This window comes from Nilaparvata lugens, chromosome 7 (genome assembly GCF_014356525.2).
Source record: "Nilaparvata lugens isolate BPH chromosome 7, ASM1435652v1, whole genome shotgun sequence".
Taxonomy (NCBI): Eukaryota; Metazoa; Arthropoda; class Insecta; order Hemiptera; family Delphacidae; genus Nilaparvata; species Nilaparvata lugens.
The window spans coordinates 56737055-56749994 of NC_052510.1; the positions used below are offsets into that span (position 1 = coordinate 56737055).

At 36.3% G+C, this 12940-nt stretch overlaps 1 protein-coding gene across 2 annotated transcripts in view; it reads right to left on the minus strand.

The window, feature by feature from the left end:
- LOC111058830 (ATP-dependent DNA helicase Q5) overlaps positions 1–12940 on the minus strand; it is a 45377-nt gene that overhangs the window by 11711 nt on the left and 20726 nt on the right. For both annotated transcript variants that reach the window (XM_039433235.1, XM_039433236.1), the window contains exons 5-9: positions 10698–10880; positions 8489–8594; positions 6296–6407; positions 4216–4455; positions 138–350 (exon numbers count right to left, since the gene is read on the minus strand). In XM_039433235.1, the coding sequence (XP_039289169.1) occupies positions 138–350; positions 4216–4455; positions 6296–6407; positions 8489–8594; positions 10698–10880 (854 nt within the window). The remainder of the gene's footprint in view (positions 1–137; positions 351–4215; positions 4456–6295; positions 6408–8488; positions 8595–10697; positions 10881–12940) is intronic.

Genomic DNA, 12940 nt, shown 5'->3' on the forward strand with positions numbered 1-12940 from the left:
TATATTGTACTGTATACTTCTAAAATGTTGTACTTTTGTTAACTTTATTATTGTTATTATTTTGTGATTGTAGAAATGTCTGTAAATTATTTGGCAAATAAATTTTAATTTTTGTAAGAATTACATATGAAGCTTACATTTTCTGTCCGAGACGCCCGCCCTCATACATATCTCCGTAGGACGAATTGATTTCAGCAGCTGATCGCATTTTGGTTGATCGCAGCAGAGTGTTGCTCAGGAACTTGTGCACTGTTTGCTCCACATTGTTGGCATCTACACACACGTCGCAACGAGTCTTGCAAACCGGCTTTGCGTCTCCAAAGTATTCTGCAAATACGGCGTGGCGGCATCTGAAAACGTCGATACGCCATAGTCATATCTATGACAATTTCCTGTTTTTTCCATCAACTTTTATTCATTTATACATTGATACATAGGTTACAATATCATTCTCAACTACAGGGTGGGGCAGAGCCGACTGACGAGTTTGAAAGGGTTATAAATAATGAACGGAGAAACTTAGAAAAAAATGGTTTGGTTTATTGAATTCAGCTCGAAAAGTAGTTTTTAGTGTTAGTTTTTGAAAATTATATCGGTTAAATGGCGGCCATCAGCAGCTATACACTGATGTAGCCTATTTTTGAAATTTTCAAACGCATTTTGGCATATTGCCACTGGTAAGGCCTGAATCTCCTCCCTGATTTTCTCCTTAAGCTCTTCCAAAGTGTGTGGGCGATGTTTGAAAACCTTTTCTTTGAGGTAGCCCCACAGGAAAAAGTCACAGACACTCAAATCGGGTGAGCGTGCCGGCCACTTCACGTCTCCCCTCAGAGAGATAAGTCGCCCTGGGAACATTTCTCTCATCAAATCCATTGAAATGCGCGCTGTGTGGGCTGTAGCCCCATCCTGCTGAAACCATATTTCCCCCAAGTCTTGTTCCTCAGCTAGTTCTTCCAATTTGGGTTGCAGAAACGTTTGTAACATTGTGACATAACGCTCGGAGGTGACAGTGACGGTGATGTTGTCATCTTCGAAGAAGTATGGCCCTATCACTCCAAATTGAGAAACGGCACACCAAACTGTCACTTTTGGTGAATTAAGTGGTCTTTCATGAAGTTGTCGAGGGTTATTTGCTGCCCAGTACCGGAAGTTTTGTTTGTTGACAGCTCCACACAGATGAAAATGAGCCTCGTCACTGCAGAAAAGAGTCGCCATTGCCGGGATGCGTTGAAGCATTTCCTTGCAACAATTTTTACGGTTCAAAAATCGGCGGCATTTAATTTTTGCACAATCATGATTTTATATGGATGAAAAAACAAATGTTCATGAAGAATCCTCCTAATTGAACGGCTGGACATCCCCAAAGCTATTGCATGCCTGCGTGCAGAACGCCTCGGTGATTGCTCGACTGCTGCTCTCACAATTTCAATATTTTCGGGAGTTCTCACTGTTATGGTGCGCCATGTCTTCTTTCTTGTCGTGTACTACCAGTTTTCTCGAGTTGACGAACCCACGCTCTGATAGAGTTCACAGATGGGACGGGTTTGTGGACAGGGATGTTAAAATGTCGTCGAAACGCCCGTTGAACTGCGATAATCGAATGTTGATTTTCGTAAAAAGCGCGAACAACATAACCGCGATGCCCTCCCGTCCAATTCATGATGCACACTAAAAACTATTCTCCCGGGACTGTACAATGATGCCCACCGAGCCTGCTTACTCCCACCACAGGCTGAGCAGTGCCCCCTCCAAACTCGTCAGTCGGCTCTGCCCCACCTTGTATGAATGATTGGGAAAGGAACAACAGGCTTAAAGCCCAAAACTGTTCCTTTCCCAAATTTAGATAGAAATTGTCCAAAAATAGGTTATGTTTACACTTCATGATTTTTGCCCAATTTTAAGTCCAAGATGTTTATAAACCAGGAATTTAGAATTCAGAAAAGTTAAAAACCAAATTAAATAAGAATACTTCACTAAATCACCCCTTATAACTGAAAAATACTTTATTAATAATTGAAAATTTTAAAACTTGGAAAGAAACTCCAAGAACGAACCTATAAAGTACCATACCGTACTTGTAGAAGCATCTCGGCATACATTTCTTTCTTTCTTTTCTTTATCTGGCGTTACAGCCCTAGGTGAGCTCTGGCCTCCTTCACAACACACCTCCATTCTTCCCTGTTCACGGCTCTTTCCTTCCATTCTCTTACCCCCATCTTTCTCAGGTCATCCATCACTTGGTCTTTGAATGCATTCCTGCACTATTGATGCATGTATAGGCATAAGTTGGCATAAGTTGGAACTTCTTTCCTCATTACACACCTGTTCCTTGGCCTACCTTTCTTTCTTCTGCTGTGCAACTTGCTATTAAAAACTATTTTCGGCATTCTAGCCTCACTCATCCTCATCACATGCCCCAACCACCTTATTCTTTGGGCTTTAATGAAGCGTACTAAATTTTCTCCTTTTATTAATGCTTCTATTTCCTCATTTTTTCTTATTCGCCATTGCTGCGCATTAACCTGAACGGGACCGTAAATTCTTCTTAGTATGGACCTTTCAAAGATTTTTAAAGCATTTTCGTCAGCCATATTCATCACCCAAGTTTCTGACGCATATGTTGCCACTGGACGCACCAATGTTTTATATATTGTTATCTTGGTGCTCCTGCCGACCAACTTACTTTTAAATAATCTAACATTGGCATAGAAGGCCCTATTAGCTGCTTGAATCCTTTGTTTTATATAATCATTATTACCTGTGGCATTTATTGGGCATCCTAGATACTTGAAGTTCTCTACACCTGCAAACTTTTTGTTATTCACTTAGATATTTCTTGGTACTCTGGACTTGACTGCTGACACACACAGATATTTACTCTTGTTCTCATTTACAACCAGTCCGACTTTTTGTGCTTCAATTTCCAGGATTTTATAAACTTCTTTCAAACATGCCACACTTCTAGCCATTATTACCACGTCATCCGCATATGCATACATTTACTGCTCAAAAAATGGGATCAATCTTATTTACTCGCCGAATGACCTTGATACTGTTCAATCTATTCTACAGCTAGTTATCAAATGAATAGCCTCAATGCTTTTAGTTCGACCAATGTTGGCAGTTTGAAGCGATCGGATTGATAATAGAACTTAGTCTATCTCGTGTAATTCATGTTAGGGAGAAAATGGAAAGGTTTGTAGGACAGGGAATGGCTCATGGTCAGCACACTAGAAATAGTAATAAAATGAGTTCCTAGTCATAGCTACACCTATTACAACACGCAAAAAACGTTTCTATTCTTGTCTATAAAACTGTTTAATTCGATGCCTGAACACGTCAGTCTTGGAGAATCATGCTTTTCAGTATTGCATGAAACGTTTATGTTGGAGAACCCCTTGTATAATCTGGAGAAGTTTCATGAGTTGGCTAGGAATATTTAAATAAATTTAGCGGTAAATTTTTTTGTCATTTTCCTAAGTCATTTGTCTTTCTTCATTGGGGATAATAATTACGAGGAGTCTTACAACTCATTTACTGAAGCCACATCAAGTACAAGTTTAGAGAATGGGAAACATTTGAATAAGGAAATGATAAATGAGGATAACCGAGACTATAAGTGATTACAAACTGTCAGAGGGCAACACTAGTATAGGAGCTAGCTTGATTTGTATTTTCAATCTTACTTACACTACTTACTGCGGTGGCCACTCGTACCCCAGTCGGTACTTGGCCTCATCAACTAAGCCTCTCCAAAAGTTTCGGTCACCCGCGTCCTCCACTTTTAGGCCCATCCTCCTCATATATTTCCGGACCTGGTGCCACCATCTAGTTTTTGGCCTTCCAGCTGGTCTCCTTCCTATAGGATTATTCCTCAGTACACTGTTTGTCAGAGCGCTTTCTTCTTTCCTCAGAATGTGTCCCGTCCACCGTAACCTTCTGCTTTTAATCTCACCCACTATGTCTGGTTCATTGAATAATTTTCAATCTATTTAGTAATATTGTCAACTAATGTTTGTGTAGTTTTAATGATTATCTAACAGTCTTAAGCTAGACATAGCAAATAAGTGACTTAAGATGTAGCCTAGGACACTATAACTCTGATATTCTACCATTATGTCAATGTTTTATTTGTATTATTTTGACAATATTGTATTGCTTTTGAAGAACTCAGAAGTCGGTGCAATAAAATGATCCACCTATCTATCTACTAACCTGACAGTTTCACAGTATTCCACCATTTTGCCATATGCTTGAAAAGCCTGCTTGGCCTGGTCTTTCTTCTGCTGAGTTTTGGCTCGGTTGCCCTCCGACCGTAGAATGAACTCGAAAGAGCTTTTCGCCGTTCTAGAGTGGTAGATTCGGCAGTAGGCCTGTTTTCCGTCTCGACCCGCCCTTCCACTTTCCTGATAGTAGGCTGGAATACTTGAAGGTACTCCCCAGTGTGCAACAAACCTAGGAAATGTAAGTATTTTCATTAAAATATACGAATTATAAATTTTAAAAATTTACTAAAATCCAAAACATGTAAAATTTCTCCATATTAAGCTACTAGGAAATTTAATAAGACTGCTGATAGTAGGCTGGAATAGTTGAGGCCACTCCCCAGTGTGCGACAAACCTGGATCAAAATTCGTTATGCTTTATACAACATTTTATAAAAAGATAAGCTACAATAAATTTTATACAGAATATAATGAATACGTTTTTTTAGTTGGGCATATACTTGAACTCTCAAACATTAAATTTGAAGTGAAAGGTGAAGTTAAAATGGCAATTTAAAGGTACAAATTTGTTTCTCTTCAAATAGTGAAGAAAAATGTAAGTTCTCTCATTCGAATACATACGTTAAATTATAATAAGAAAACAAAGATATTGTCAAATTTCACTAAAATTTGACAAAATCTTTGTTTTCTTATTATGGAGAGATTTCACATCACCATCAAGTCTACATAAATTATATATTTAAAAAATGTACACTAAACACAGAAATATGTTGTGGCATTTCTCCATACTAAGGTGAAAGGAAAACGATATTGTAAGTTCCATAAGTACTGTAATTTAAAAATATATTTTATTTAAATAAATTACATTCAGAACTAACAATAGCTTAACATTTCACCTTAATGTTAATTTATACCGTATAGTGAATGATACACTAATCATAAAGTGGATGATTGGTAAATGGTCAACAGACTCAGCCAAAACTGTACCCTTCGTAAATTATTAAATATTTTTGTTCATATAGCTGAAGAAATTCGATTCATTCGGTTTTAAAACATTGTGGTCCATTATGCCACAAAATAATGGAAACACTATGTGGGAAAATTAATATTCTGAATTTGAACTACCCAAAAAAGTATCAAGATTCTTCAAGAGTCCGGGCCTTCAAAATAGGATATTGATAGGAATAATTGGGATCATCATTCGACATAGTAAACTTGTTTTTTGTGTACCTCTACAAAAATAACCAAAGGTTAGGTTGGTAGGTAGGAGGATGATGATTATGAACAGTCAGCCAAGGATCTATAGTGAGGTCCAAGTTGTAATGGCAGTGGAGTAAGATAGGAGAACAACGTTTCCGATCCTCAGTCTTGTCAATGCCTTCTATAGAAGGTAGCTGATACAGGTTTATTGATGTAAAATTATATTTTTCAATGATTACATAATGAATTTTCATAATTTAGATAAAAATATGTTGTTAATTATTAATTATACATTGTTAAAAGACGATCTGGCAACTGAGCAAAACGAAAAAGTGATAGCGCTATCCGCTTTGCTGAATGATAGACAAGGATAGTAATACCATTGCTAATCGAACACTGCCATTATAACGTGGACCTCACTATAGACAATATTTGATTATTGTTTGTTATTTAAATGCCCTTTCAATTTCAACTTCTGAAACTTCATAAAACCAGATCAAACACTCCAACAGAGGAACTAGCAACATTTTTGAAACAAGTCTGACTCAGTCTAAATTATTCAGATTGTGTAGTTTTTACTCAGTCTGATACTTAATAAATAAATTATTGAACAAAATAGGTGAAATGAAGCTTTATCATTGTGTGGAAACAGTTGTTTGTGTTTAAGGTGGTTAATCTTGATTGATTATGAGAAGACGGATTAATGTAGACTCAATAAACAAAATCTTATTAGATTACAAATAGATGCTTTTCAGTAGATTCTTATCTACTCGATAACAAACTTTTGCTGACATTTTCTACGTGATGCAGAATGTTAAGTAACTTTAATCAAATCAAATATATTCTATTTGTGAAGAGTGGAAGTTTACCTCACAGTTGACTTATCAACTCCCATCCCAAAACTGATGGTGGCAGCTATTACCGAATATTTTCCGTCGAACCAATCTTCTTGCACCTTCATCCTTATCTTGTCTTTTAAACCTGAAAAAAATAATATAAAATATATACAAGAAGAACATAAAAAATATAATCAAAAGGATTAACGTCCAATAAAAATATTCTTATCTGCAACGCTTGTAGAGAATTCAATTCCTATGAAAATCTGTACACCTCTTCTCGTAAAGCGCGAACATTTTTTTAAGCAATTCATTAAGATAGCCTCAAATCATATATTTTTTTAGAATAGAATAGAATCTATTGTTTCTTATAAACAACAGTACAGTATTACACGAAAAAACAAAACAAAGATATTAAGTTATTATCCATAAAATGCTCTGGCTCGAAAATATAACAATGTAAGAATACAAAGAAATATTTCTCATTTAAACATCGCCATATGCATTATATTTACAAAATAACTGGGAGAAGACAACAGGCTGAGTCCAAAACTGTCTCTCCCAGATTTTTATAGATGTAGATATAGTTTTCAAAACAATAGAGTCCAATTACCACTCAAGAACAACATAAACTGAAAATTTTGAATTTTGATAGTTTAAGTGAAACAAAAATTGAGTGAACTAAGTGAAACAAAAATGTTTCAATCAAATCACCATTAATTGGAAATGTTGAGTAATTTCACAAAATTTAGCCAGAAAAAGCATACTTTATTATACCTGGTGATTCAAAAAGGACTTTACAAATCCTTGCTCTAAGTTCAGGTAGAGTGGCTGGCAAAGGAGGTACATACACCATATCTTTTATGAAACCCCACAAAAAACATCCAGCGGTGTTAGTCTGGGGGCCATGCAATTGGCGCATTACGGCCAATCCACTGATTTGGAAAGCGGTCATCAAGAAAATCCCGGATGTTAGATAGTGGGGTGCGCCATCTTGCATAAGGAAAACATTTCGTTCATCAATCTGTGGTATCAAAATTTTTTGCAACTTATCAAGGTACACTATGCCGTTTTTCAAACCAAAACACACAGCTAGTACGCTCGGGTACAGTGAAGGCAGCCATCTTTGACGTAAATGCCACTAGCACTTGTGCGGCGCGACCAGGCACTAGCGGACTACGCGAGAAAAAACTTGGAGTGTTTTCCTTTAAAACAACACCAAACCAGCTCTGTACCTTGTTTGATAAGATTTATATGGATTTTCAAAGTTGTAAAGTCCTTTTTGAATTACCCGGTACTTCATTGAAAATAATTATTAAACTGTAATTGAATCTATGGAATTCAGGGGTTCATCAATATTAATATTATTGGCAATATTGAAGTTCAATCGCCATATAATAATTTACGCACTAGAATACTTTACTGAATAATCTAGTTCATAAGCATAATATTATATTGACTCTTAAATTGATAAATATAAAATTGATTATGTTATGTTTTGAAGGGACGGATTCAAGGATTCAAAGGTTCAAAGAGCCTCACACGTCAACCGAAGCTTATTGCTTGTCCCAGTCAAACATATCTGCTTCTTTAATATCCAAAATTAAAATTTTATATAAACCATCAATTGAGTTTAATAGTTTAAAAAACGTTGATTTTGTACATCAAAAATAGAAAACCCCTTCAAATTAAGGAACTTATGAAAAAAAATTAAAATTCTTTCTTAATTAATCTCCCAACACCAAGAAATATATCTTACTGATAAGTATGCTAGTTGGGCAAACCAATACCTATGTCCTTTACAACATCCAGGAGTTTTTCCCCTATACTAGCATCCCATTCATCACCTGGTTGCTTGCAGCCAAACAGAGCCCTTCTCCTTGCCCCTAGTCTTTCACAATCCAGTATGATATGCTTGGCAGTCTCTTCAGACTGATTACAAAGCTTACACATCTGACTTTCATTTCTGAGTCCAATTGTGTGGAGATGTTTCCTGAAGTGGCCATGTCCAGTTATCAGAGCAATCAACTGCTTGACCTGACCTTTACCCAACCTCACCAGCCAGCTGGTGAAGTGAGAGCTTGCGTCTGCTAGCAGCCTTTTGCCAAATGTGTGACTATGGAAAATTGGTTACAAATGATTATCTGACATTAGAAGGACATTAGAAGCTAAGAGAGGTAGAAGCTGAAAGAATGATGCAAATTAATGGAATAAATTGGAAATTACCAGCATGATAAGCTGCAGTTGGCACTCCTAGTTTGGTTAACACCTGGGAGACTTCCTCTGTCAATTCCCTAGTTCGACAGTAAATAATACCACTTCCTCTCTGACTCTGTGGAATGAAATATTTTTTATAGAATATTTATTTCGCCAAAATACAAGATATCGTATAAAAATCAACTGTATGCAGCAGTAAATTTGGGAGAATAGCGCAAGGTTACCTTATTTTTTCTCTCCCTATCCTTTCGATGATGTGCTTATTGTATCAATCAATAAAGAATAAAGTATTATATGAATGCAAGATGAACGATATATTTATATTGAGAATACAAAAATTAAGTTAAAATAGATTTGAACACACTATAGCCTGGTTTTCACTAGTAGAGTTAGTGGTCGAGTAACTGGCATACTAACTCTACCGAGCTAAGTCTACTCTACTTACTTGGTCGAGGTCGAATAAATGTTTTTCACTACAATTGAGAATAGTAGGTAAAGTGTGTTGTCTAGTGAACAGAACTAACCTTTTAATAAATACTTTCTAATAAATTAACACTTAACACTTATTAACACGTTTTAATTTATTTAAATAAATTATCGACTCGATCGGCTTTTGTCTGTTTGTACCGCAGTTACAGTCGCAGATATTGTCCGATTTGGATGAAATTTGGTATATAAGTTCTTCGAAACAAGGCGCATAAACGTATGTGTAACGATTTTTGATAAGACCTCCGGTTTTAATATAAATTGAATGTAAATTGTGCCGCTCTAAAATGTGCTGTATTGAATGAATGGTATCGTTGGAATGCTATCGATAGAGGACAAGAGTTGTCACAGGTAAACCTTTAAACGTCTGAGCCGCTCCAAATCATACTGTATTTATTAATTGAAGGAAACTTCTCACTTGATTGCACCATTTCTTCCCTTTTCAACACGATATTTCCCTGTTTCATAGATGAATAGTTTCTAGACCTACCGAACCGGCCGGAGATATCACAGCTTAGTTAGTTAGCTCTTGTTTTCTTTTTAGTATGAGATCGGAAACCGACTTGTGAGCATAAACATTCTGCATAGGCATAACAAGCCGCCATAACATTGAATCCACTTTTCATGAAAAACATTATTAGCAACCTCCTGTCATTGTCACCAACAAACCCATCTTATTTAGAATCATTTTCCGTCTCACTATCGTCTGTGAGACGATTCATCGTCTAAATTGCCTACTGCATATTACATTTTTCTATCAGTTGACCGATTTCTTAAAATTGATTGTAAGAAAAGTTGTAATATTGTAAATATGGGGACAATATGAAGGTACCTCCTTGAGAGACATTTATAAGTCCGGTGTCCCTGGAAACAATGTCTTTAGCACTTTCAATGGAGAAAATAATAGATGACATGGATAAATCTTCACAATATACTGTACTTTCTTAATGGCCGATCTCATTAGTTTGAAAATTGTGGGCTATTCATGAGCGAGGTCTAATGTTCGCAGAACTACTAGTACTTTTTAATAAAGAACAATACTTCTTAAACTTGATAGCCCACGGTACGAATCTACTCTACTAGCTCGAGACTGTTTTCATCAGCATAGTAGTGGTAGAGTAGAGAGAGAGAGAGAAGCGGTGGTGGGGGAAGGCAAGTGGTAGAGAACTATCCACCACTACAGTGTTATACCACTCTACACTACTAAAAACTAGTAATTTACCATGAACGTTTTCATTGGGAGAGTTCACAAGATAGTTAGTATTTGCCCAGGGAACTCTACCATTAAGGCTCAACTCACACTTTCGCGACTCAGGTCGAGAAGAGACTCGACTCTAGTCGAGAGCATGTGTTTCGAAATGGTGACACTCAGACCAGTCGATTCTAGTCTCCGCAACGTCACCATTTGAAAACACATGCTCTCGACTAGAGTCGAGTCTCTTCTCGACCTGAGTCGCAAAAGTGTGAGTTGAGCCTATCTCTACTAAAAAGAACCAGGCTTATGGATTATTAAGTACACTGTTTATTTTATCGGATCACAACAAACTAGTTTCAACTCATTAGAGCCAATTTGAAGTGTGAATAAAATGAAAATAAAAAGGTTTCTTGCTAACTTGTTTCAATAATTCTAGTAGCCTTTTAAAGGAAATTATTATTAAAATAGATTCTTCAAAATTTGATAAACATTCTTCAAGAATTGAGAAATACAATATTAGGGTGACATAATACTTACACTTTTCAGTGAACCCGTGTCGGTCCCTAATGATTTAATGACAAATCTTTTCAAATCCGAATAAGAGTCCTCCAGTCTGTCTTGATAAACGACGTCATAGAAGAGATTTGAACGGAAGCACGGCGTCTTGAATTTATGTACCGGTTTTGTTAGACACAGTTGGTTCATTATATCCTCTACAACCTGAAAAATGAATTTGAAAAGTAAAATTTACAAAAATATTGTGTACAGATTTTCATCAATTTTATGAGTACTGTATTATGATTCATTTAAAGATGAACTGTTAGTTCAATGAAAATACTTATTTGTAATAGTTTTGGTTTAATAAAAACAATATAAAACATGTAGTGCCCTTTTTATTTAAAATATATCAACGACTAGTTTTGACCTACTTTGGCCATTTTCAAGTTGAAATAGAAAGGGGAATTCATGTTTTATATTGTTTTTATTAATTTTGATAAAGTAGCCCATAATCTTAGTTATATATTAGAACATTAATCTTAGTTTAGATTATAACTATTAATCTTAGTTAAGATTAGAACTATTAATCTTAGTTAAGATTAGAACTATTAATCTTAGTTAAGATTAGAACCATTAATCTTAGTTTATATATTAAAACAGTCACTAATGATTAGTGACGTCACTAGGGATAGTGACATTTCATCGGACATTTTCGGTCGACAGACGAACAGTGTTCTGTAACAACTGACCTGCAAGAACACACATAATAATATTGAGTGACCTGGCTGGCTCAGGTCTTGTGTCAGAGTTTTCATGTCGCAACTGATCAATTTCAGAGCCTCTGTCATGACCGACGGCTTAACGTGTCCATCCAAAACACAAACTACTTATCAGATTGTGATTTGGTGTAGGAAATTGAAATGGATATAAGCTATGTATAATATTTGGACAATTTGAAACTAAATTAGGAAATTGAAGAAGTTTTGGGCAATAGCCTGTTTTTTCTTTTCCGATCATTGTATTGTTTGTGCTAACCTAATAAGTGAATAAATACTACACAAGTGCATTGAAAGTGGCTGCCTTTCAGGATATGATCATATTTAATTCACGTATGTACAAGTGCAAATGAGATCATGCATGATCAGCGCAGATGAGAAACAAAATCTGGAAAGACATAGAAACACTTTGTGACTAGCCTGTAGCTGCTCAGCTGCCACCAGCAAGTGTTTGCGTACAGTGTGAGTGTTCCTATGTCTCTTTCCAGATGTTGTTTCCCATCTGCACGTGTGGTCTTGCATGATCTCAAGTGCACTTGCATATACGTGCATTCAATGTGATCATACTCTCCCGTTCAGGTTTTCGACTGCACAGTCCAAAGTGTCCGGTGAAACGTTACGTTATTGGCTGGCTTTACTATAGTGAGGTCCACGTTATAATGGCAGTGGATAAATATAAGAGAACAGCGTTGTCGATTTTCTGCCTTAATTAATTATATTTCTGCATTGTCAAAAACAGATTTGGCATCGTTGCGGAGCTAGAAAAGGATAGTACTACATGCTTTGTCGAATGATAGACAAGGATAGCAACATCAAAGTTAATCAAATACTGTCATTATAACTTGGACCTCACTATAGTGACATATGAAATGATTCATATGAATGTACCCGAATAAGCTTAAGCCTTTTGAATTTAAAAATAAATGCAACGTCCTTTTAACTTGGAATAGTTATTTGTGCAACTAGTGCGCAAAGTGACAGTTTGCTGCACCGAAAGAAACGTTTAAGCCCGAGGCGAGGGCGGAATGGCTTCTTGAGTGCAGCAGAGGAACTTTGCGCACGTATTTCAAATTAATTTTTCCTACAGTTCTGTTACCATTGAATATGAAAAGTGGGCAATTATGAGTAAAATTCCCTGAAATCCATCAAATGTTTTTCTGTGTAATTTTATTATTAATAAAACCTTAATTTATTTAAAATTGAATAATAATGTAGTAAATGAATGAAGGCGGCACTCATGTGGTGGCTGTCGCTGTCATCGTTGTCTACTGCCCCCCATATTATAACGTGCACCACAGTCAGTGTTACCAACTTAATTTTGATTTTGCTGTACTGGTGCTTCATATAACCTAACTATTTTGCGTTGTCATGCTGCAAATCTGAAGTACGCAAAGTAATACTTGCGCACTAGAGCGGAAAAGTGATTCTTTGCGGCCTGCAATCAGTGCAGAAATGCTCACTTTTCAAGGTATCTGTAGGAAATAATATATTTCCAAACCTACCTCT